Genomic DNA, 25,661 nt, shown 5'->3' with positions numbered 1-25,661 from the left:
TGCTCTGGTCAGCTTACAGTAAAGAGCAGAGAAAGGTCTGCAAGTGGTAAAAGCAAATTGAGTTTGAGCATGGGCCAGAACACTGGCCAGGTAGCTGTTAGTTCAGCCAGCTTTCTGTCTTCCAGGGCCGCCTGGTCCTGTCAAAAACCAGCTGTAGTCATGTGTTGGTGACCAGGGAGAGGAAATGAAGGATGCTGATGTTGACTGCTACTGTGCATGGGGAAGGGTTTGACAAAGCCAACCCCAGTCTGGTTTCAAAGCGAGTGGGAATCATAGAGTATCCCAAGATGGAAGGGACCCATAAGGATCATCGAGTCTAACTCCTGGCACCACACAGGTCTACCCAAAATTTTAGACCATGTGACTAAGTGCACAGTCCAAACACTTCTTAAACTCCGACAGGCTTGTTGCAGTGACTACTTCCCTGGGGACCCTGTTCCAGTGTGCAACCACCCTCTCAGTGAAGAATCTCTTCCTGATGTCTAGCCTAAACCTCCCCTGCCTCAGCTTGACACCATTTCCGTGGGTCCTGTCACTGGTGATTAAGGAGAATAGATCGGCGCCTGCCCCTCCACTCCCCCTCGTGAGGAAGCTGTAGAAGGGAAGGTTTCCTGTCTTTACCCCACCAGAGCACACTGGCCCATGGTGTGAGCTCCTCACTCATACCCAGAAGGGAGCCTCTTTAAAGGCCATCTGTTGCCAGGCCTTTACACTGAAGCTTTTTAATAACATCTGGATGAGCTGCTGCCTTGCATATTCCATGAATTGGAGATTCAGGTAGATTTTACTTGATGAAGAACACAAGCTCAAAGGCTTTGTGCAGTCTCTTTCTCTTTGTTTGATACAATTTAAGTGACCTGTATTTTTAATTGATTTTACGTGTAATGTCCAAGGAGATTGTGGTCTTGCATCTTCCTTAACTGGAACTGGCTTACGTTTCTAAGCAACACAAGCCTATGTTTTAGCTGGTAGCTAATACTGTGGGGTTTTTGTTTGTTTCCTTTTTCAAATAAGCAGAGATAAGGTCAGAATTGTGGAATAATTAGGAGCAGGAATAGGGTGCAAGTTTTGTGGCAGAAATGTTCTTGTTAGAAATTTGCATTGGTGCTAAATGGCGAAGAGCTATTTCATACATTCACAGCTAATTAGTAGGGTGTATGTGTTTAAAAAGAAACAAGAACAAACTAACATTAGGAGCCTCTCTGGCTATCCAGAGAGCCTATTCTACATTTTTTTTGCAAATTTTTAAAATTTTATTTTTTAAATTTTTGCAAAATCCCATCCCTTTAAGTTTCTTAAAATAGTCCCCTTGGAAGTCATGTTGGTTTCTTAAGTTGCTTCTTGCATTAGAAATGCTGTTACTAATGTTGATCACACTGCAAGAACAGTCTGAGAAGTCCAAAGGTAAAGAGGAAGCTACTGGATAAGCTGAAGGTGCTCTGGCACCTGCAACCATACACCTCAAAGCTTTAGTCTGGGATTCAGCAATGCAAGTTCACGATGGTATGGAGGAGATGGCTTAAGTTGGATTTTTCATTGTGTCAAGCAGGTTTCAGTATAACCAAAACCACTCTTAGGATGCAGAAAGAAATGGATACTACTCTTTTCAGAAAATTTTGTTATTAATTTTTGCCCTTACAGCTAGAGTAGTGTTAAAAATGATTGTGACTGTATGATGCGGAGAGGTGACAAGTAGCTGTTTTGGCAAGAGGGGTACTGTCTGGGTGAGAAGGATAGCTGCTGGGACAGAAATAGACGTGGCAAGTTGTCTTGGAGTCCAGTGATTCTCTTAGAGCCTCATCTTTCATTCCTCGGGGGGGGGGGGGGGGAAGGCACCAAGACCTATTTTGCTTAAATCAGTTCTCTTCTGGGATGCAAAGGCAGAAGGGTGGAAGGAGCCTTATCCATCCAAGCAGCACGTCCATGTGGGGAGCAGTGATGTCGTTCTTGCTGTGTCTGGGGGCTTGAGGGGTACTGGGGGTGGGGGTGGGGGGCAGGCTTAGGGAGACTGGCTTGTGGCATGGGTCAAGCAGACCTGCAGGGCAACATCCTGTGTGGCACAGGGGGCAGGCAGCTCTGGGGCTGTGGTGTACAAAAGCCCTGCTAAGGACGCAATAGGAAAGCCACAGCCTTCTGTGCACTCTCCATTGTAAACCTGGGTCCGTGAGAATAGTGTCTTGCAAGATTCAGGGCAGCTCAAATGCTGGTGTTAGAGCTACAAAATCTTCAACAGACATCCAGCAGGCCAGTGTCCAGTTCTCCAGCACAAGGTCACAGTTGGTGAGAGACATGATAGCTCGCTGCAATCATGCCTGCCTTGAGCTCCATTGCAGCTCTGTGGGGCACAGGGACCTCCCAGGGGCAGGGATTCAGTTCAGGGGAGGGCTGCAGGGTGGTTAAAGTGCTGCACAACAGGTGACACGTCCTCTGGGGGAGCATAGGTTACAAATGCAAATATTGATGTATTTCTGTGCTTGCACACAGAGCAAGGCTCTTGCCCAACAGCAGTGAGGAAACCCATGTGTCATCAGCCACAACCCCCTGTGCAGGTGGACTGTGGGGGGTACGTTGATGCAGGCTGCCCTCTGCTCCTGTGAAAAGCTTCCAGCCCTTCCCAGTGGCCCAGCTTCTCTGAGTGCTCCATGCCAGAGCAAGCACTGCTTTTTGCTCTCCCACTACTATCTTGGTGAGGTTGGGCAGGGAACTGCTGTGGTGCTGCTGGGACACAGCCACCTCCCTCCTCTCCAGATGGCGTAAATTAACCAGCAGGTCACAAGGACACTCATTATGGGACAAATGCTCTGATTACAGACTAACCTGGCAGCCATTTCCCGACTACTTCAAAAGGGCAGGCATGAGGAAAGGGCAAAACTGTCCGGCAGGTTTCTCAACACCCTGTCTAAGCTCCAAAAATTTACTTACTTGGAGCAGTGATTATAAGACCCTTACTACCATGTGTTTGTGTTATGGTTTAACCCAGCCAGCAGCTCAGCACCACATAGCCATTCGCTCACCCTCCCCCGACCCTCTCTGGGATGGGGGAGAGAATCAGAAAGAAATGAAAACCTGTGGGTTGAGCTAAAGACAGTTTATTACAAGAGAAAAGAAAGGAAAATGATAATAATTATAATGATAACGATAAGTACTATTACTACTAACATGTACAAAACAAGTGATGCACAATGCAATTGCTCACCACCCCCTGATTGATGCCCAGCCTATCCCTGAGCAGCCGGTCCCCCCCCCATCCCTGCCAGCCCCCCATATTAATTGTTCAGCGTGACCCCATATGGTACGGAATAGCCCTTCGGCCAGTTTGGGTCGTCTGTCCCCTCCCAGCTCCTGCTGCACCCCCCCAGCCTGCCCGCTGGCAGGACAATGTGAGAAGCTGAAAAGTCCTTGGCTTACTGTAAGCACTGTTCTGCAGCAATTTAAACATCAGTGTGATATCAACATTATTTTCATCCCAAATCCCAAACAGAGCACCATACCAGCTACTAGGAGGAAAATTAACTATCTTAGCCGAAACCAGGACGGTTTGATACGTGCATGCATCTTAAGAGCTGATAAGCTCTTGACTGAGATGGGAAGTGGAATGGCAACAAAGGATGAGAAAAAGACTCTCATTAGTCCTAAAAAGAAGAGCCAGGCACTGCCATAGCAAGGTGTTATGACTTGAGGCTGCTCCTTCAAAGGAGAAAAGAGTAAAGGTAGGTTTGAGTTCAGCTGTAAAAGCAGTAAATGTTAAAAATAATAGTTGTCACAGACTTACTTCTGTGGATGAGATAAAACACTTGGCTGTTATTTTCTCTTTTATCATTTCTTTTAGGGTAACTGAAAAGTTGTGAATTGATGCGGAAGCCAAATGATATTCTTGTGTGGAGGGGGCCCAAGTTGTTTGTTTCCACTGTGTCACAAGATGAAATGCTCTCCACAGCAACTAGCTTTCCAGGTTTACAAAAGGAAATGTTTTAGTGCAAACTTTTTTTTTTTTTTTTTAAGAGAGAGGGCTTTTTGATTTCTTGTTGTTGTAATATAGCAAAATGTAAGACAAAAATAGCAAGTCAGAACATGTGGCCCTGACAAAGCAAAGCCGGCAGAGGATGCTGACAGCACAGAGATGAGTACTTCGCACTGGCTGTTGCTGGCTGAATGCCTTTGTAGGCATAGCCTTGCTTATCAAAAGCTTTTTATGGCAGAGGTTAAGGCTTGGGGCTATCATGACAGTCACAACAGAGCTTGAAAAACAAAACAAATAGTTGGCAGTGTGTGGTGGGGAAAAGAAAATTACATTTGTGGTGATATAACTCTAGAAGCCAATTCTTGCTTGAAAAAGATCTTTAAATAATTCCAGTACAGCCTTATCTGCCCCACTGTACATTTGAGTATATGAGTCACAAATTTGAAGACACATGTCGTTTAAAAAAAAAAAATCAAATAATGAAGGAGTTGGGGGAAGGAAAATTAGTATTTCAATAAAATGAAGAAGTAGATTAATTATGGACAATGATTACACCAAACATAAACATCAAACCTCAGGAATTACAGACAGTAAGACAGTCCTAAGGCAAACTGTGAAATGAACATCTGCAATTGTACTTGTCTGTAGAAAGTTATGACACATGCCACTGCCCAAGCATTTGACGTGCTGGGTAAGGGGGAACTCCAATGGGTATTTGTGCATTGAGAACAGCAGCTTCAAAATCAAGCTGGGGAGTTGCTACAATGTATGTTCATCTGGTTGGGTAAGTGAACAATGGACCTATAAATGCATAAGTGATCTTACTTAACAGAAATTAATATTATATCAGTTTAACTTCTATCTGTTTCGTGCTACTGCCTTAGTTAGAAACCCCAATGCCTTTGACCACAGCACATATGCCTGGTGAGACAGAAAAGGTCATCTGATACCCCAATTCGTGTAGAATCCTGTGGTGAGTCTCAGCTCCTCAGAATTTTCATTTCCCCGAACACGTAGAAAGCAGTAATGTCTAATTTCTCTCACATCCCCACTCTCAACCACAAACAATGTTTCATGGTTATTCACCATCCCTGAGCTTTTCAAACAAAACGGGACTAGTCGTTAAGAGGGCACTGTATTAAACAAGCTGTTATAGCTCACCCTCATTTCTATTTCTTGCACTACTGTCACCTTCCAGACAGACCTGCTCTCCTCTATCGTGGCTGCAAATGAGGTTCTACCGTAGCAAGTTCCCTCCATGAAGCATGAAACCTCACTTCCTGGGTTGTGGAGAGACCAGGCTGCAACTCCAGTTGCAATCTGAACAGCTCTCCTAGTAAATCCTCCAGCAACAGGCCTCCTGTGCCTTCCAAGTCTTCACAATAAAACAAGTAACAAGCTGGACAACATTTTTTGCCTTTCCATACCAGCAGCCCACCCTCCGGCAGTACCTGTAGTAGCACAGAAGTAGCACTGTTCCAGGAGGAGTGTTCAGGCAAGAAAATAATGCTTACTAGATAGATCTCATGGAGTTCAGAATCCAGCTCAAAAAAGGCAGGAAAAAAAATGCTGTGGTTTGCTCAGTAGGTAACCTTTAATGTTCAGTTGAGCTTGCAATTTAAGAAAAAATAATAATTCTTTTCATTGATACAACAGTTGAACATGAAAGAGAGCTAGAGAGGAAATTGAGATTCTGTTGAATTTCATTCAAAATTTAAGATACACGTAGATCCTGCAATAATAAACCCCTTTGATAGGCAACTACTGTTGTAGACAGTAGATAATTAGCTTTTTGTTGTAGACAATTAGCTTTTATTCCCTCAGGTTAAAAGGAACCCTCTACTAGGCAAGATAATTTTGCATGTTCTTGTGGCTTCAATCTGATCACTTGTAGAGCTGCTGTAAGCAGCAGGAGGCCTGCTGACTAGGGAGGAAAAAAAAAATAGAAGCACACCTTCATTAGAGCAGATCAGTACGTATCTCTGGTGGGGGACCCTGTGCTGAGAGGTTCCTTTGCTGGGTATTATCCAGGGTGCTGCTAATTTGATCCCCTGGTACCATAACAAGACAGTTGTGTTTACCATGACGCAACTTTATTCTTCCAACTTCCATAGTCCGTGCAAGGGATTTTCAGTGCCATACACTGAGTCCCACTGAAGGCATTGGCGAAGCCCACTCAGTTTATGTGCTATCGGTGCCCAAACACCCCAAAACTAAAATGTAAATGGGACTATTTGAATGACTCTTCAGTAAGAAGTGTCAAATGACTGAAGAACCCATCACCCAGGACACTGCAGGTTTTGCCTGATTTCTTTGAAAAAAAAACAAGGTTTGGCACAGTTGCCATTTAAATCCTAAGGGAGTTTACTGTCATGGTTGCAGGAAAAGGCAAGGCTGTTGTTGAGGAGAAAGATCCTGGTAGTGGAGTGTCTGTACAAAATGATGCTTCTGACTGGCACTTAAGAGTCTGGCAGTGCACAGCATGAAGTCAGAAATCCCCACAAACCAGTGTGAAGGCTCCTCTGTGCTTAATGGAGAGAGGAATGGGCAGACTACTGTGCCACTTGGCAAAGAGTTTCATCTTAATTGGTAGTTTGTTTACTTTAGAATGAGATACAGAAAACTAGAGGGAACAGGCGGGGAATAACCTGTGCATAAGAAATGCATCTTTGTAGTCTTTTGTCAGTTGCTCATTAACTTTTGCGTAGAGCAAAACAGCTAGTATCTGTTAGATACATGTGCTAATTGATTTGTGAAATTCACTGGTAGCTATACAAAGTGCCTGTTGTTTTTCACATGCTGGTAAGCTTTCACCTTCAATGTGTTTTAGTGGTTCAACAGGTAGATTGCACTGTATGCTAAAATCTTTATTCCCATACGCTTTCAGTCACTACGTTTCAGTGTTGGGAGATGCCCCTTCGCAGCAGGATGTAACTCTGAAATTAGCTCTGCTTTGAGCAGGAGGCTGCACTAGATGACACTGAAAATTCCTTTGTAGCCAAAGTTTTCCTGTGGTTGTATAAAGGCAGTAATATCTAATCACCTCATATTTTGGAAAGCTTTGTCTTATCCCTTCCTTTCAATAATACAGAAGCAGTTACGGATGGATCTTTCCTCTGAGAATGACAACCAGTCTGTTAGAGGAAATAAAAGCACAACAACTTCCGTTATCTATGAATTTTTCTACCAGATAGGGATAAAACAAAAAATGCCCCCAAATCTCCAGTTAGTGTAAAAATGATTTCATTTTACATATAGGTCAATGCTTGAAAGTTATTTTAACTGCCAGGCCATTCCTCAGAGCACCTGCTCTTCATTTGCAGTGTTACTCATTACCAGCCTGCATTTGATACTATGCATTCAGTTTGGCAAGTATCCAGTACTGCTCAAAAAAACATGTACTTGTCACAAACACCCCCAGCGCCCTTGATATCTTCTGTCTGGATAGTGGCGTTCGACACCAAATGTGTCGATGGGGCTTGTCCAAACCCCTACGCCGCTGCTCATGCCTGTCCGACACTTGACACCGAAGCTGCCCCTGCAGCAACTCCCTCTGCAGAGCTGACTCTAACCCTTCCTCTGCCCAGAGTAAGATGGCTATGTGCTGTGGTTAACCCTTAGCCGAGAGCTATTGCGCTTGCTATTTCAGCAGGTCAGTTTCTCAGTGGGAGTCAGCTGTTCAGGTTGCAGTGCAAATGGGTCATAACCACATTGCCAGCACAGCTCTCCAAACCTCTGGTAGGTGTTTCCTCTCTGCAAGTGCTCAGGATCAGGAGAGGCTGCCTCTTGCTGGTTTTACTACAAAAGGCTGTGGCGATTTTCAAACCTATCACAGGCTGGGAACTAGAAGTTCTCAATCAAAAGTGACATTTTGCCTCAAGTAAACAAGGCTGAGTCCAGGATCAAACCTGTTGATCTCAGGTGAAGACTGAACCCCAGTGCTGGGGCAATTCTGGGGAGAGAGAAGGGATTATAATTGTAAACCAATGACACATTCATTCAAGATGCCTGGGCAACAGCAACAAATACAACAGAGATTTACAAATACTGATTCATGAGTTCTTTATACTTATGAACCAAATATTGACACTATATATACCATATAATACACCAAGCAATGGGACAAAATGAGCATACTCTCTAAACACAGAGAATTAATGCTGTCAGTACAACGCTGAGCTCTGCAGGGTGCTCCTAGGCCTGCAGCTAGAGCCGAGAAGATGTGGAATGACTATCAGTGCTGTAACCCTGGGTCTGGAAAGGGCTAAAAATAATGAAGATGCCTATGTCACACTCAAAAACAAGAATCAGACCAGGCATCTCAGAAATATTTTTCCTTGTTGTAACGTGGTTTAGTATCAGGCAGTTTCTCTCACTTCTGTTCATTTTGGTTGGCTGGTTTGTTTGGTATGTAAAATTGCATGGTTGGAAACAGCTAAAAACTACTGTTGCAAATGTGGGAAGAGCCTGATTTTCCTCTGCCCTTATTTTCTTACAGCAGGGTGATTCAGAGGCCACAGGAACTGCACGCCTGATTTGGAGCAGAGGAAGAACGAGCTCTGACGGAGGCATGCTGGGACAACTCTTCACCTGCTGCCAACACACTGACGTGTCACCTGCAGTCTTGTCACAGCAGCGAGCTGAGCTGGCTCAGGGCTCTGGCCATTGGTGCCTTGCTGGACACGGACTCCCAACACAAAGGGAAGTAGATACATTTCCTTTAAGTACAAAACTACCTTTTGGTGTCCCAGTATTGGACACCCACTAGAAACAAAACCCCCAAACTTACAAAAATTACTGTAGTACGTTATTAAAATGCTCACTCATTTCTCTAGCTTTCTTGCTTTGAGCATTTTACATCTCTCTGTATACCATAAGGAGACCCAGGACATCCTGACTAACTGAAAAAAAACTTCAGCAGAGGGCAGGAAAATGCTCATATATTTATGAAGAAATAATAAACAAACTCCTTTCTTAGACATCCAAAGAATCTTGAATAGAAAACTCTTTGAAATGTTTCTTTTTTCTTAGGGGGAAAAAAAAGGAGAACATAAAAAAAATAAAAGGACATTGAAATTGATCGGAGTCTCGGCAATTCAAAAAATGTGCTGCTTTTTCCCTCCTACATGCTTCTGTTAAGCCACTGACACACCAAAGACAATGCAGTGCAAGGGGCTGCTGCATGGTGCACACAGGTGGTCCAGGCTTTGGACCCAACAGAGAGATGTTCCTCTCTGTCCAACAGTACATGGCTCTAGCCTGCTCTGTCTCTTGGGAGCTGAAGGATGACAGATAACAGCAGTGAGAGCCTAAAATCCTGCAAAGCAGCACTGTCTTAGGATGTTGTTCAGGTACACTGAATGCCACTGGCACCAGAATATAACCACAGGCTAATTGCTTCTGAAACTTCCCCCTTGTATTTCACCTGCTTCTCCTGGAAACACAGGGAGTTTTGGGTGGCTGCATGGCAGAGGAAAACAACAAAACCTCTTTTTGTCTCACTAGGAAAACTGTGCGCTTGTTCCCCTGTGGATTAATGTACAAAGAAGATGGCACATGGCTCAGTCTCAGACTTTCACAGCTGCCAGGTAACTAAGAGTCCTAGGTAATACAGGTTGGTATGAAACAAATGTGCAATAGCTCCAGCCTCAGGTGGAGGCCTAGAGACTTGTCTACGTGAACCAAGTGGTGTGAAGAGCTGCTGGGAATAGAAACCCAAAGAAATAGCTGCCTCAATGCCGATCTGAATAAACGAGCATAGTAAAATGCAATCAACTGCAAGCAGTAATGGGACATTACGCACTAAGGGAGCGGTGGCATCTTCCTTAACACTGGCAGCAGGGGAGATGAACAAGACATTCAGCCAGCTTATGAACAGATGGGTGCTCTCTTGTAGCACACTGTGTCCAGATTATTGCAGGAAAAGATAGCTGTGGCAGGACTTCATGCCCACCTCCCACTGGAGGCAAAACTGCGGCTGAAGGAGAAGTTGATCTCGCCGTTTTTATACTTTCCCCATGCTCCAAAAGGCACTATGACAACCGTGCTGTTGTCCTCAGTGCCAAATTGCATTGCCTGAGAGAAGAAACAAGTTGTCAGCATCATCATCTTGCTTAGAAAGGGAAACAAGTATCTGACGCCACATGGGACAGCATGCTCTGAGACCTGACACTTCCTTGCTTCTTCCCAGTTCTAATGCTGCAGGCTCTTGTTTACCTCAGAGCTTTTCATGGGATATGCCACCATCCAGAACCCTAGTGAGAAACTGATCATTTCTGTCTGTGCTGATGACATTCAGCACTGCAGTAAACTGCAGTTACTGTCCAGCACAGTTCTGTGGCTCATGAACTAAGTGCATCAATTGAAATGTCCGTATGTTCCCAGCAAGGATGTGGCAAGACCCTGGGAAGGAAAGGCCAGACAACTAGACTACTGGCCATGTAAGCCAGAATAGTTCAATTCACTGTTGAATACATGGTTGTGTTTTTTTCTTTGAAATACAAAAAGAAAAAAACAACAAGTGCACTGAGAGTAAACAACCGTTTCTTCATGGCTTAGTTTTCTGCCTTTGTCTTTGTCATGTGCTGAAAAGGACCCACCGGAGCACACTGAGCACCTGCACAGTCTGTGTCACCAGTCAGCTGCATTACCTCTGCAGCAGCGCTTTGGTGCTTCGAGAAACCCTGGCATTACCTGCTCAGTAACAACATGGGCAGCTTCAGCGGGATCGTGGCACTGATTAATAAAGTCACAGATCTCCTGACTGTTCACCATGAAGTTAATACCATCTGTAGTAAGGACCAGGAAGCTGTCATCTGCATGATGCAACTGAAATAAAGGCACAAAGTATGCACAACAGTAGAGCGAGTGCTGCAAGGTAAAACCGTTGCCTTGATTTTTTTGGTTGATTTTGTTTGTTTAGTTGTTTTTTTTGCATTTGTTTTTGTTTTTTACCTTCTGTTGCAAAGCAATTTTTGTGGGAGTTCTGCCTGTTCTTTGTGCATGAGAACTAACTGTTCTAAGAAGCAGCCCTCTGGATACACTGAGGCCAAAAGACCAATGCTATATACATTGCCCAGTAAACAAAATGCTTCCTTAAACTAAGGATTTCAGTGAAGACACATTAAGTGCTGCGGTCATCTCCCAAGCCCCTCAAGCCAGTGCTTTGTGTTGGACTGGGAGCAAATGAACACAAAGTTCCTCAGGCCCCAGGAGGGGCATTGGGGAAAAATATGAAACAATATGACCTAAGACGAGAGCCTTGTTTTTCTCTTCATGCAAATGTGAATGCAACTGTGCTGAATACCTGGTTGTTAACCAGGTAGGTTGTTAACCTGTTTTCTGGACAATTGTAGAGCTATGTTAAGATGCATGTAACTGCCCTTCCCTCCTCCTCTCCTCCCAGGTGTACAACCCTCTACATATTGCGCTGTTCTCAGTGACGGCTTTGTATCAGTATTATCCTCAAAATTAGGTATCTGACTGCAAGCTGCAAACCATTTGACACCTTGGTATTTCAGTAATGGATATCACATGTGGTCTTTCTTCACTTATCCTATATTATACTGTGATAACTGGGATTTAGAAGTTAACCTGGTTCTTGGTTGAATTTACTACTGGGTCCAGATTGTCTTCTGCCTTTAAGTGTTAATCTGAAATAATTTAATTAGAATGGGTCTTGCATTACTTCACCACTAAAAAAAAATCAAAGATTGGTTCCACCTGTGTACACTGAGTGGTTACCACCACATGCTTTAAATACCTATGTTGCCCCTTAGTCCAAATGTTGCTGTCCTTGTTAACCAGGCCTTCTTTTACCTGAACCCTTTTTGTTTCTGGCTGGGCTATCACGCCACTGTTCTTAAGATCCAAATCTCCTATGCTCCGCGTCATTGCAAGTCTACCATTCACGTGTGGTTGTCCCAAACTGTTCCAGGCAACGAAGCCACCAGACTTCCTAATCCTGTCCAGAGGTACAAAAGAGAAAGCAAATGTGAGTTACTGATTCAGACTGAGTTACTGATTCCCCCTGTCTGTTAGCTGCAGTTTCTGCCACTCTCTGTTCATGCAGGATGGGATACTGAGGACCTGAGCGGAGAGATTGAGAGTTGTTTTTTGCTGTTTGAAGGGTTCCACAGAAGGAATGAGAAGGCTGAGTCCTGACCTGATAACTACAGTAGTACGTTCTTCGGGTCTTGGCTTTCACTTGGCACTCTTGGACAAGTCTTTGAACTGTGTGGTCATGGCTCGGTACCCAGTCCTAGCCATGCTGATCTTACTGCTGTGACAGTTTTTGTTCGCATAGGACTTTACAAATCCCCAGTCCCCTAAATGGAAGCAAATGACGTAATAGAGGCTGTGCCACTTTTTCTTTAGCTTGGAGTGTTATGTTCATCTCCAGTCTTTTTCCCAGGTCCAACCTGGCAGCAGCACAGACTGACCGAAGCCCTTCCCCAAGAAGCCACAATATCAGCCACCAGGTACCTTTCCTTCTCCTCCTTCCTTTCTGGCGTATGGTCAATAGTGAGTTTCATAGCCTTTCCTTTTCGACACAGTAGGGCACGGCTGTCTCCCACACTTGCCACAACCAACTGAATACCATCCTGGAGCAGGGCCACTGTCGCAGTGGTCCCAGAGTTCATCAAAGTTGCTACAAATATCATATCAGAGAGAGACAGGGGTTTTAACACTGCCTTAAAGCATGGGAGCATTTACAAGACAGTAACAGTGCCAATTGGTTAAACCAAAGACTTGTGCTCTACGTTACCAGTAAGTAACTGCTTTTATGTTTAAACTAAAGCTATATATCTATTAAAAATATAGTGAGTAAACATGCATATAGGACTTAGGTAGGGGAGAGAGAGAGGAAGTGGAAAAGATAAGTATTTCTGTGCAACAACATGGCTCCATGTAAAGAGGTCTAGTGGAGTAAAAGCAGTATAAGATGCAGAGGCTTCTTTTCAGCCTGTAGCAAATCGATTTTACTTTCCACTGGTTCTTCTCAAGATACAGGATTATTGTCTTTATCCCTGGGCACAGTGACTGCATGGGTAGCCCACCATAAAGCTGACAGTTCTCTCCTTCTGCCAGGTGGTGAAGTGGGCAACTGAGTAATTGTGATTGTAGCTGCATGTTGTTCAACAGAAGAGAACCTCCAGATCATTCCCTTACTGCAGTCTGTAGGGTTCTCCAGTTGCTGTCAGAATTAATAATCTACTTCTAGTTACCCCAGGTTTGACAGGAGACAAAGGGTTCAGCCAGCAGGCACTGGCTTTTTTGAGAAAGGGACTCAGCTCTCTTCAGACCACACAGATTTGTCAGAGGTCGCAGTGCTAAGGCAGAGCTGGATTCTGCTTTCCTTACATTGGAAACAAGTGTGGTCACCTGGCAGTGGTGATTGCCTCTGGGCAATCTACCCTCAGCACAGGTGGGATTACTTGGATTTTTGCTGCCTAGAGGGCAAGCCAGAGCTCTAGCTACTGTCTTCCTCTTCTGATAGGGCAAGGGAGTGATCTTATCTGTGTTTAGAGACCTGGTTGGATTAACTGTTGAATGCAAACCTTCTTGTTGCAACTTCTAAAAAAAATTCAGGGGTGGGGATGTGGGAGGGAACATGCTTAAACAAGAAAATACCAGTCTGCCTAATTTCAGAATAGATGTGAGGTTTTATCTGTGGTGAAGGAAATGCCAAAAGAACTGCCTAGCTCTCATTTTGGACTTCGATATTTTTTGAAGGGAAGTGCACCTTTGCAGCTAGTATCACATGCAACACTGGCTAGGGAGAGCTGCCTGGAAAACACTACGTCCTGCTGATTTGAGCTCTTCAAGTAAAACACCTGGCTGGGAACAGCAATTGCTACAAATTCACAGCCAATGCAGATCCCTTTGGAAAGTCCTCTGTAGGCCTATTGCAGTCTGGGGTTTTCTAGAAATTGGTTTTAAAAGCTAGCCCATTGCACAGAGAACTTTTGTGTTAATTTAGGAATGAAAATCCCCAGTTTATATTCCTACTTTCACATGAGTAATGGTTGAAGGTGTTCCCACCACTGCTTCTGTAGAACTCAGCAGCAACCACATGCACTCCTCCTGTCCCTGGCCCTGCAGCACTGGCCCCCAGGGTGGTGGCATGGACCTGAGACAGGACTGTACAAGGCCCTGAGAGATGCATGGAGCCTTGTTGTACGGTGAAACCAGAGAGCTTGTGAAACAAAACAACCTCTCAAAACCAACTAAACTAAGCTTGGGTTATTATTTAAAACAGGTATTATTACTGCTGCGATGGCTTGGTTAACCAACTTAAGCAACAAGTCGATGGGAAACATCCACCATGGTAGTATAGGACACATCTTGGACTACGTTACAGTTGCGATGTGGAATACTGTATTCAAAACCATGTAGATGCCTGTAGCCTCTGAGTATGCAGGTCAGCACTGACATCTTGCTTCTAATTGGAAGCAAGGACTAGTCTGGTACAGGCTCACTTTGAGACATGTTATGAAAATAAGGTAATAACAAGTAGCAGTGTCATCAGAAATTTTAGTAGAGCCAGTAAAATACCTGTTTTAGCCAACAGCTAAAAGAAGTGACATGAAGAACCTACGTTAAACGACCTTGTTTATTTCACAGAAAATAGATTTTATATAGACATCAAAATTAATGCTGCTAGTCTCCCATCTCATTGCTTGTTTTGGAACTATGCTGACAAACACATATGGTATCAGAAAAGGTTACCATCCGTAGTCATTCATTCATGATTGACTGCAAACATTTGGTCATTCAGGTGAATCTGCATCTTTACAGTGCCAACTATCAAAGCCAAAAGAGCTGCTATCAGGAAGCAGAGGGATGGTACTTGAGAGCCATCGAAGATACCATACAGAACTGCAGTAATGGTCATAGAGACTCGTTCCTTAGAAATGCGTATGAGTTAAATGGCTCTTCGAGAAAAATAAATGCCACTCGTGCTCACTTGTCTGGGACCGATTCATGGTCTGAGTAAGGTTGGAAGAATGTGGATCTAATAATTAGACTAAAAGGATTATGTGATCTCTTGCACATTTCCAAAACAAAAGAGTGAGGATGGGGTAATGTTTCTAATGCTTTACTATGACTACTGCTAGGTTATTTAATAACACAAAAATATATTGCATCAGCATGTCTACTGGTTTTTAAAATTAAAGAGTTCATCTTGTTTACCTAACAATATCGCTATAAAACTAAGATTTTTCAATAGGTTCTTAACACTCACTGGACATTTTTTACTGCAAGTCATCTCAACTAATGTGACAAAGAGGATGTGTGAACCTTCCAGTAGTCCAGGCTAGGAACCGCCAGACTCCTTCACCTGGGACAAAATTAAGCAGATCTCTCTTTCCACTGAAGCCCAGCATATAGTGTCCAGGGCCTCCAGTTCTAGAGCTGCTGACCAGGTACAGTGTCTGCCACAAATAACATGTACACAGAGGCAAATAGGAAATTGACCCAGGGACTTTGTTCAAACAAAATAAACCTGCAACACTGGAGATGAAAGAATAAGGGCTGCAAAACAGGGGAGGGGAGTCACTTTGGGTTTACCCACAGCTGTCTTTTGCAGGGTATACAGGAAGTCCTGATGAGCTGTGTGAAGTCCAGTTTGGCCGTATTTGAGACTTACACATACATTTTGTCTAGGGACGGGAATTGCCGCCATTCTTGCTTTGTCACTAAAACTGTGTGACAAAACCAGTTGTTCTTGAGTCCAAATAAAAGCTACTTTTTTTTTTTTTTGGCGGGGGGGGATGTTGGTAAGTAACCAATCACAAAGTCAACCAAACAAATACATTGGTTTGAGATGTAGCTGTCTCATGTATGATAACAGCAGCCACTCTATAGAAAATTTTCAGAATAAAATATGGCCCAATCTGTTTTCTCAAGGTAGTTTTCTAATTAAAATAAATATCAAACAAAAATGGAGAGTTCAAACCAGTGCCAACTGAAATGGAGCCATTTTAATGAAGGGCGCTGAATGACTCATTCTGACCTTTGGCCAAAATGCAGAGAAATACCCCTGTAATATTGTAATTTGCATCTTCTACCTTGATTAGGTAAGAGTTTGAGCCCTCGGGTAAAAAAGCTGTCTTTGTGTTGTTGATATTACAAAATACTTAAGTAAAATTTCTGCAGCTCTCCCTTTTCATCAGTGTTGCAGGTTAACATATTCAAAGAAAGAATAATCATGTGCTTGAATGATAATTTAAAAAAAAAAAACTACTTTTTAAATTTAATTATTTTTAAGACTTTTGCTGTTTACTCAGCACATTAAGTTGCAGGAGTGCCTTTCAAATATAGACACATCAGATAATACCTGTCTAAGTTTTATTAAGATGGCTATTCCAGAAGTGAGTGGCAATGTGATTAGAGTTGGATGCACTGAATGTGGAGGTCAATGGAAAGCATGCCTGCCTGTTGTTTTCTTTGCTTGGGGGATTGTGCCTGCAGTCAACAGAAGCAGTAGCAGTACCTTATAGGACCGTATTAGGCCAGTACAGGGTTTGTTTCCCATTTCTCCAGAATGATGTTCTAATTGCCTTAAGCACATGATTCACTTGTTTATTTCTGTCCCTGCTCAGGAAAGCTATTCAGCTTTTACGTTTAGGTTTTTACTACCAGTCAAAAATAACAGAAAACTCTGTCCATCTCTGTTAGTGGTTGTCCCATGGATAATGATATGTTTGTTCATTGTGAACTCTCTTTACTGCGTACTGTATGTTAGATAAGCAGGGATTTAACAGTGACTGGATATATTTGAATGTCTGGAAGTGAAATAAAGGGAGTTTCCAATAAGATATCAAACACCGTGTTTCAAGGCTCAGGCACATCTCTGAGCTCTTAATTATGAGAAATGATTTATGTGGGGGACAGCTTATCATTGATCTGCCAGAGGGAGTTCCTTATGCTTTTGTCTAAAACTGTTGGAGGGGATAATGGAAGGGTCTGCAGGTCAGTATAGCAGTCCAGCTGCACGAGTTAACCTGCATGCCAGGTACAGCAGCAGTATCAGAACACATATGTACACCTGTATTTTTTATTGAAAGCTCCAAGAAAGTATTATTGTACATATTTTCCAATTATAATTGCAAATAACTACAAGCAGCAGTTCGTGAAGACAGAGCTAAGTTTTCTGATAATGCACGTCTCTAGTCCTGTTACATGTGTACCATATGTTCTTTTTCCCCCCTAAATATTATTATAAACATTGTGCTAGCCAAAATCCATGCAATTTTGGCTCTAGGGGTTTGTCCTGGGAGTCATGGTCCTTGAAACAGCCAGGCACACATTAGATGTTTTCAAAGCAGAGTAAAGATCATGACCATGTGCTGTATCTTTCACAGATGCAGTGAAAAGGAGTGTACGAACCCTCGCAAAAGGAGTGTACGAACCCTCGCAGGCTTATCAATGGGAACAAGACTAAGCTATTTTTTGCACTTGATGAGCTCTGGCAGAGATTCAAAAAGAGGTCAGTCTTGACGAGCATCCAGCGTATCCCAGATACCTGGTGTTATGCAACCAACCACCATTTTCAAAAAACTTGGGCAATGCTCTTGAATATCACTTCTAGAATAGCCACAGTTATTCAGAATTTTTGCCAGCAAACTGAATCAGTTTGGAATTAGTCTTCTAACAAGGATACATGCAAAGCATTGAATCTCATGTAACTTTAAAAACAGAAGCAGCAACAAAAACATAAGCACCAAATAGTCATCAGAGTATTGAACTTTTTATGAAGATAAACAAAAAGCATGCCTTGTTCAGAAATCTGCACTTGTCTGTGCACAGTGCTGCTCCACTCTTTCCCTTATAGCTTGATTTCCAGCTGGGCAACCATCTGAGAGCACTGGGCACTTCCAGATCCTGCTGGCTCCTGTGAGAGCATGCAGGCATTCAGTCTACCTAAGAAATGCTGAGTACTTCGCAGAACATGGCCACAGCGGATGTTAAATGATTGCTTTTCCCCTTTATATTTTTGGACCTCAAACTTTTTTTAATAAAGAGGGTTTGTTTGGTGTCTTGATAGCTGTTACATAAATTTGCTGGCATTTGCGTTGTTTCAGTAAGGGGCCCTACTCAGTGAGTTAAATGGTATGATAAAATGCAACAAGTAGTTCCAAAATGCTCGGTTTGCTGCACAACTTGTTTGTCAAATATTTTCATTGTTCAGTTCTTCAAGTCTCAAATACAAAATGCTATAATCAGAAACTGTGTTCAGAACAACAAAGTATAGTATACTCAGTATGGTTGCCAAACATCCTTGTCAAGGAGTTGCTCTGAAACTTGACAATGGTCACAGAAATGAGGAAAACCAAGAGCTGTCTTAATAACAAAGGGCCGGGGTGGAGTACAAATAAAACTAATTACCATGTTACTAAAAACAAAAAGTCCCGATCCAGTGAAGCACATTAGCTTGTATTCAGATGTTTTCTTGAAAATGGGCTTCTAATATAATGTATTTGCAAGGAAACTCTTGGATGCAAAAGCTTATTGGCTCTACTGATAAGCCTCTCATTAGCTCTGTGAAAGCTGACTTAATAGGTCAAAATCATTTGGGATTCTTTACCACATTTTTTTTTTAATAATAGAGGTTGTCTTGACTATAAAATAGAATATAATGGAGAAAATAACTTGACAGATGAAATTCTGCCCTTTTTAAGGGCTGCGTTTCAGAACCTGAGACTTCTTTTCCTGGTACGTTAGCCTGCATCAGGTAAGAGGAAGGGGGTACTTCCCTCACAGTGCTGCAACAGCCAGCCTTCCTGCCCTGCCAGTAATTGTTTAGGTCTACATAGGTCTGTGTAGAACTTTAAGTGCAGGAAACCACTCCAATAATAGAATGTTTTCACTGATTTCTTAAAGAAGTAGCCCAAAAACATGGTATAACTTCAGTCCCTAAAGGACTTGTTGATTTAATGTCTTTCTTGGACAGAAAACTTTTCCCATTTATGCTCCTGTAGAACCACCTGCTGTATCACCAGCATCTGCAGCAGCTCTCTGCGACACTTTGTTGTTGTTGTTGGTTTTTGGTTGGTTGGTTTGGATGTTTGTTTTTTTTTTTTTTTACACAGTGGGCAAACTAACTCTTGAAATAGTATTTTATTTTAGAGGAAACTCCTGTGACAGAAATGGGACAACGACCTTCCCAAATTACTCCCGATAAACCCCAGGAGCTTTAACTGGAACTTCAGATGTGTATAGTCTCTAGGCGTATACAGGCGAACTTGGTGAACAGCCAGGAATAAGAAATCTAAAAGGGCTAGTGCTGGCTTTACCACAGCCAACCTTGTTTTCCTCTTGACTGCTGTTTTCCCTTTCATACTCAGCTACTCTGTTGATTCTCTCTGTGCAGAAGCAGTACTGGTTGTATTAATTGTGGCTTACATTCCTCCTTGACTGCAACGGCCAAGTCAGAAAGGGGAACTTTTGACAGCGTTCCTTTCAACTCAAGGGAATAACAGCTCTTCAACAGGGGAAAAAAAATATATGAAAAAAAATTATCACCCAGGAAAGTTATATTGCTTGCTAATTTAAATCACTCCTTGCTAACTTGAGAAATGCTTTTCTGGACAGAATCATAGTAACAAAAATTTAATGAAGATTATACCGAAACTCAGACTAATAACTTCCCCAGTAAATTTGACCTAGACTTCTTATAGCTTGTTCATTTTTAGGCAGGTAAAGCATAATTGTTTCATTTGCAGTAAGTGAATAGAGCAAAAAGCTATGTTAAATAAAACTGTTTTCAAGAGGTTTTCAGGATGTCTTAGTACAAAACTATTGAGCAGGTAAGAAAATCCTCTTTCCCCACACCTATAAGAGAATATTTTTTACCTACCGTCAGCAGACAGATGAGCATGCCTTTCATATGCATTGTTTATCTCTAGAAAAGCATTGTTCAAAACGTTTTCCAAGTTTTCCTCCTGAGCAAGAAATTCTCTGGAAACAAAAAAAAAATAAACTTTTTTATGAGAAATATTCACCTTAACCAATCTCTTCTGTAGACTTATTTCCTCCCTGATTAATGCTGGATTACACTGAAAAGGTAATACTGTTTTATTAACGACTTACGCTGGAAGAACCATCTTGTAATTTTGTAAATAGATCGAGTGCTTCTTCCAACACCCACGCATGTGACACGGAGCTCCAGAGGAGCATCAACAAGCCGTGTAGGTCAGCAATCGCAGTGCCCCCCACCTGACAAGGGACAATTCACATGCACTGTGTTTCCAGCCCTTTCCTGGAAGGTGTGTACAATCACATTCTCTTTTCTTGTCTTTGCAGGCTTGTTCCATGGGGCAGGGAGTGCACAGAGAAGTACTCGATGCCATGTCTGTTGTTAAGGGGAGTGTTCACTATCCGGTGTTCCTGCAGCCCCTTTCGGACTAACTGGCTGTATAACCAAGGATGACTAGCGGCAGTGTATCACCCACAGTTCCCTTTTGGCCCTAAAGAAGGAAGCTCTACGGTAAGTCATTTGCCACATGTTCACACGACCCACACTTACTTGATATATTTTTCCATGTTCTTAGCACAGAAGTCTGCTGCCGCCACACCGCCATGTCCATCGTAAACTGCAAAGTACAGGACATCCTCTGTCAGCTGAGCATAATCAAAGCGGTCTTCGTTTTCCTTCCGCTTGCCAATATGGCTAGCACAGCCCACGTTGCTCAGGCTGACTTTGGGAATTGGCGTCCCATACTTTATGCTTGGTGGGAGGAGAATAGGTTCATCAATGCGATTGTCCCAGATGCCAAAGGTGTCCCATGTGGCGGGTCGCCCACTCCCATCTGGATCGAAGCGGGACGCACGGCGTTCAGAGGTGGAACTGTAGCACTCAACTGTTGGACGCTTCTCGTCTTGCAAGAGGCGGGACGTCAGCAGGGCTCTCCGTACTTGATACCCTCTGTTTCTTACCAAATGGATTAAAGCAGCTGTTGACATAACTTGTCTTCACAGAGAATCGTAGGAACGAACAAACGTTCAGCAATAAAAGACAGCGGCTGGAATGTCTAAGAACAAAGAGAGAATCCATCAAGAAGGAAGCAGCACAGGAAGGGGGATTTTCAGTTACATCATTCAGGAAACAATTTCACAGTCAGAGGCCGCTAATCATGCATTGCACTAGCACTGCCTAGAAGAGACTACAGAACAATCTGCATGACTCATCGAGAAACAATCCTACACAGATCAGCCAACAACATCTACAGTTCTAATGAGGAATGCTGCAGATAAATCGAGGTAAGGAATCTCCACTAGCCACCTCCATCACAATAGCCTGTATTTTCAGAGGTAGCTAGGGTTGTGATGGAGCTAGTGAGAGTGATAATGACTTTGTTCCAAGAGCTGACTTCCTGCATAAGAGACATGACATTCCGTTCTGTCTCATTTCATTAGTACTTGCATTTTACTTGTCAAAACAGACTTGGGAAGTGAATTGTGATTTTCATTTTTTTTTCAGGCCAGGAACAACCACTAAGAGTGTATCCATAGACACGCACAATTACTCACTTGAACGTCACAAAGTGGAGCCCATGCAGCTTTGAGCTGTTCTGTCTGGCCTGATGTTCTCTACTTAGACCCAACCCTGAAATGGGATCCCTTGGGTAACAAGGAGACCAAGTTCTTCCACTGACTTTTTTTTGGATGTCTTTTCTGGTCCAGCTGTATTAAACACACCAGCTGGCTCACCACAGCTAAAAACTGATTAATGCTTATTCATCTAGGATGCTGAAAAATACAGAGATCAGCTTATTTAACCATTTGCAGAATAATGCTTAACATGATGAAAGTCAAGCTGGGGTGCATTTGGTAATAAGTCCATGTTGTTGCACCAGATAAGTTTGAACTGGACCACCAGATCCCTGAAACTAAGCGTGCTAGGTTTTCAGCAAGGAATTGCTCTTGTTATTGCTAGATGTTTGTGGGTGTGTTGGGTAGTTGCCGAGAGCAGAATTGCAAGTGAAAGATGTTCTATACTGTAATTAAGGGATTAAAAATAAACAGGCTTGTGATGAATGCCAATGCATCAAGTGGCACAAATATCTGATGTAATCCAGCAGCAAAGCAATACATGTACCCCAGAAACAGTTATTCAGGGCTGGAGCAGCCTGCTGTTGTATTCCAGACAGCAATCGCAATTGCAGCTGTGGTTTTGAAATAGCGGTTTAAACTATTTTTTTAAACGCTGCACAAAATGTATGTGCTTGCAGAAATGTTCAGTCAAAGGTAGGTTTGTAAGCAGTTGCTTTATTAGAAGATGGCTGTGACGTGAGCTTTCTGCAGGCCTACAGTAAACCTGTCATTCACAGCTCAAAGCATATAGTTCTGGATGCCTCTTGGTTTATCTTGAATACACTTCTTTATGTGAGGAAATATGTGTTTACTCATCACTTACAGCATAACAGTTCACTCAATAAATATCAGACAAGCTGGGAATCAATATTATTGTAACAGATTAAATTGGCCCTGGCTACCAGCTGAGTGCAACTGACCAATGTCAAATTTTGAGTGATCTTCCGTTTTATTCCTGGATGTCTGCAATATCTCACCCTTATTTCACTATACTCGTGGGTGCTTAATAACTGATTTACTTTCTTGACTTTTTCTTTTCTGCTGCCCTTGACTCACAGCAACAGTATGTTAACATCCTATGGTGAAGCATAGTACGACAAAATTCAAGGCCTGCCAACTTAGGAAACCCACGATCAGATTCACTTCTGTCAGCCTGAAAGGAGAACGTGAAAAGCTAGCTATATTTAGACTTCCCAGCATCCACAGCATGAATTGGAAGATTATTCCAAAATATGGAGCTGATTAATGTATTTGTTTCCATCAAACAGATCTCTCAGAAGCCCTTTTTCTCTAGGCAAGTACAAACAGCAATGGCTGTTTGGCTTTTCAACTGTCTCTGCAAGCAAGGAATAGGAAACCGAGCCATAACTGCCATGATGTAAATAGTTAGGCTTTCAGCTGGACGGAGCACAGTCTGTACTTTCCTAGCGGATAGGCTGCCAAACACTGAGCAAGCCTATCAGGGACAAACAAGATGAAAGCATTGTGAAAGGCAGCGCTGGTGCTACAGTCCAAGTGCATGTGGGAGGGCTGTAGATGCTCCATCTGATCCTGATAGTCTGCACCTATTTAACCTACAAAAATAGTCATTATAGGTAGCTAAGAACATGCAGTAATTGCAGTTAATGATTAAGCCATAGTTCAAACTGTATGGTGCCCCCTTGGCAGGGTGGCCGCTTCACGGCAGATGGAAAGTCTCCATACCGAGGGGGGGGGAACCACCGCAAGCCAAGAAGAAAGAATGCATGCCTGGCTCCCCGCTGAACTGAATACGTGCAAACCAGAACGCGAACCCCTCAACACGCCCAAGCGGCTGAACAAGGTGAGCTTCCCCTGCCGCCCCCCACCGAGCCGCGCCTCACCGCTCTCCTCCTCCTCCCGTGCCCGGCAGCCGGCGGCAACGAGCAACGCCTCCGCCAGACACCTCAGGACGCAGGGTGCTGCTCCCGGCCGTCTTCCCCGAGGCCGCCGGGCCGAGCAGCCCGGCCCCTCGCCGGCCCCAATGGCAGCGGCAGCTGTGGCCGAGCCCCCCCACCGCCCACACCCCGCCTGTGTCAGCGCCGGGCGCCCGGCCCAGGCAGGGCTGTGAGCAGCTGAAGGAGACCCGAATAGAAGAAGGACGGGAAGGGAGAAAGCGTGTCGTTTTGGTGTCCTTTGAGTGCCTGGCTCTCACTCCAGTACGCTGTGTTCCTGCAGGGGGTGTGGCATCCCTGGCGTGCTGCTAATGCAGAAGGAAGGCGTGCTGGGCCGGGATGGTGGTGCTACAGCTTCAGCAGGCGCCCAGGCTGCGGTCTGCTCTCAGTGCTGTCCTCTAACACGGTTTTCCTTCCTAGGGGAAGACGCGTCAGCTGCGCATCAGCCACCGTAGGACTCGCCTCCGTCCATCTTGGACAGCTTGCTTCTGTTCTGGTAAAGCTCAGAAATAAAATCCTACGTCTAAACACCATATAGGTTCTGGGAAGGTCAGATTAAAAAACACGATTTAGACAGCAGTTTATTAAAGCAAAGGTCACGTTTCTGTACGTAGTAATCCCATCTTTTCTGAAAAGATCACTAGTAAGCAAATGGTTGTTTTGCCTACTTGAAACTTTAAATGGCTTTTGATTTTTCAGGCAGCTTATTTGGAAACCGAAGTAGATTATTGCTGTGCTTTTCTGCCCTATTCTTACCTACAGGATAAAGCAAGTTAGGATAGGATCCTCCTAGCTGCTTGCATTCTGCTTTTGGCATTCTCCATTCATAGCGTGTGAGTGGTGTAAGCTGAATTTGCCCTGCAACTTGGTACACTTGTGAAGCATTAGAAGTTAGGGGCTGCAGTGCTTGAAAATAGTGCTGTATGTGGATCAGTTTCATGGCATGAGGCATGCACGTTGAAAAGCCACACTGCTTGGCTTGCACACAGTGCCTTGCTGTCCCGCAGCTGTGGGCACACAGGAAGCTTGCTGTTACCTGCCATGCTTGCCACTGCAGTGGGGTGCGGGGCTTTTTTCTTCCTCAGGCTCCAATGCGCCCCAGCTCAAAGGGAAAGAAAGTGATTGTAAATGGCAGTTGCTTTTATAGAGCTATCAAGTGTGGCTCTTAACTGAGCACAGCTTTTATTCCTTTCTGGTCCTTGACCTGTGGCATCTGGGCATTGGATATCTTACCCTCCACTCTCCTACTGAATGTTTAGGATCAGCAGGAATATAAAGTTCTGAGTGGGGTTACTGGTGGAGAATCATTTGCAGAGTCATTAATGCAAAGAAGCACCACTTCAGCCCTACTCCGCTGCTTTACAGTTATTTATTTTTTCTGGTTTAGATTGCTGTTCCTATTTGCCATGGACATCTGGGATTTAAGTCCACTTCAGCAGAACGGACTTGAGGATCTTAAAAGGAATGTTATTCAGGTGAAAAACACTTCACAGCGAGGGCGTTCCCCTAGCATTTGACACCATCTGGCTGCGAGCCTGACTGGAAGCCCAGGTCACACTGGCATCTTGGGGTTAGACCGCTCCCTCCCTGCACCTGGCTGCAAGGTCCAAGCTTGTTCTTGCTGCTGCAGACACAGGAGTAACTTTCTCCTGACAACACCTCTCTGTTACCTGACCAGTTGATTGCTGTAAAGCTTCTGTGTGAGGCCTCTCTCTGAAAGCGTTGAGAGGCAGACCTAGCAAAATTCGTGAAAGCTGCCTGCCATGGCCTCTGCGAGTATGGTGCTTGTCATGGGGACTTCCTTCACTCTGCCCTGGCTCGCAGGAGGTCTGGCTTTCTGCATTGTTTCTGCATGTCCTACCAGTAGATGCCTAAAGAAAATAAAATCAGAGGGTTGCTTTGAGAGAGAGGCAGCTTCTCTGGCTTCTGGCCTGAGCTAAAATTGGATCAAGTATTCAAGAGGGGAGAAGAGGGAGTGCAAGCACCCATGTCTCTGAGAGTTGCTATGTCTGAAATAGCCCACAGGTGTCGACCTTCAGAGCTGGGCTGCTCTGATGGGTGGTAAAGTGAGGTAGTTCCCAACAAGCATCCTTAAGGAATTTAGAGCATTCTGATAATGTATGTCTATAGGTAAGCCTGTTGTCAGTAGTGGTAAGAATAGCTTCTTGCTTGACAATGATTTACTT

At 43.8% G+C, this 25,661-nt stretch overlaps 2 protein-coding genes across 2 annotated transcripts in view; one reads left to right on the top strand and one right to left on the bottom strand.

Annotated features, from left to right (window-relative positions):
* Window positions 1-8,594, top strand: part of WDFY3 (WD repeat and FYVE domain containing 3) — a 183,338-nt gene extending 174,744 nt beyond the window's left edge. The window contains exon 68 of the mRNA XM_050710491.1: window positions 8,460-8,594. The gene's annotated coding sequence lies outside the window, so the exon portion shown is untranslated. The remainder of the gene's footprint in view (window positions 1-8,459) is intronic.
* Window positions 8,002-23,722, bottom strand: PPM1K (protein phosphatase, Mg2+/Mn2+ dependent 1K). The gene is made up of 7 exons (XM_035539539.2): window positions 23,425-23,722; window positions 20,496-21,000; window positions 19,827-19,927; window positions 12,446-12,611; window positions 11,780-11,924; window positions 10,655-10,789; window positions 8,002-10,036 (listed from the first exon to the last, which is right to left on the bottom strand). Exons 2-7 carry the CDS (start codon window positions 20,930-20,932, stop codon window positions 9,905-9,907), a joined length of 1,116 nt encoding a protein of 371 aa, XP_035395432.1. The 5' UTR covers window positions 20,933-21,000; window positions 23,425-23,722; the 3' UTR covers window positions 8,002-9,904.
* Between the last annotated feature and the right edge of the window lie 1,939 nt (window positions 23,723-25,661).

This window comes from Cygnus atratus, chromosome 4 (genome assembly GCF_013377495.2).
Source record: "Cygnus atratus isolate AKBS03 ecotype Queensland, Australia chromosome 4, CAtr_DNAZoo_HiC_assembly, whole genome shotgun sequence".
In the NCBI taxonomy this organism is placed as follows: domain Eukaryota; kingdom Metazoa; phylum Chordata; class Aves; order Anseriformes; family Anatidae; genus Cygnus; species Cygnus atratus.
The sequence above is the reverse complement of the archived record's forward strand: the minus strand, read 5'-3'. Positions and strand labels throughout refer to the sequence as shown.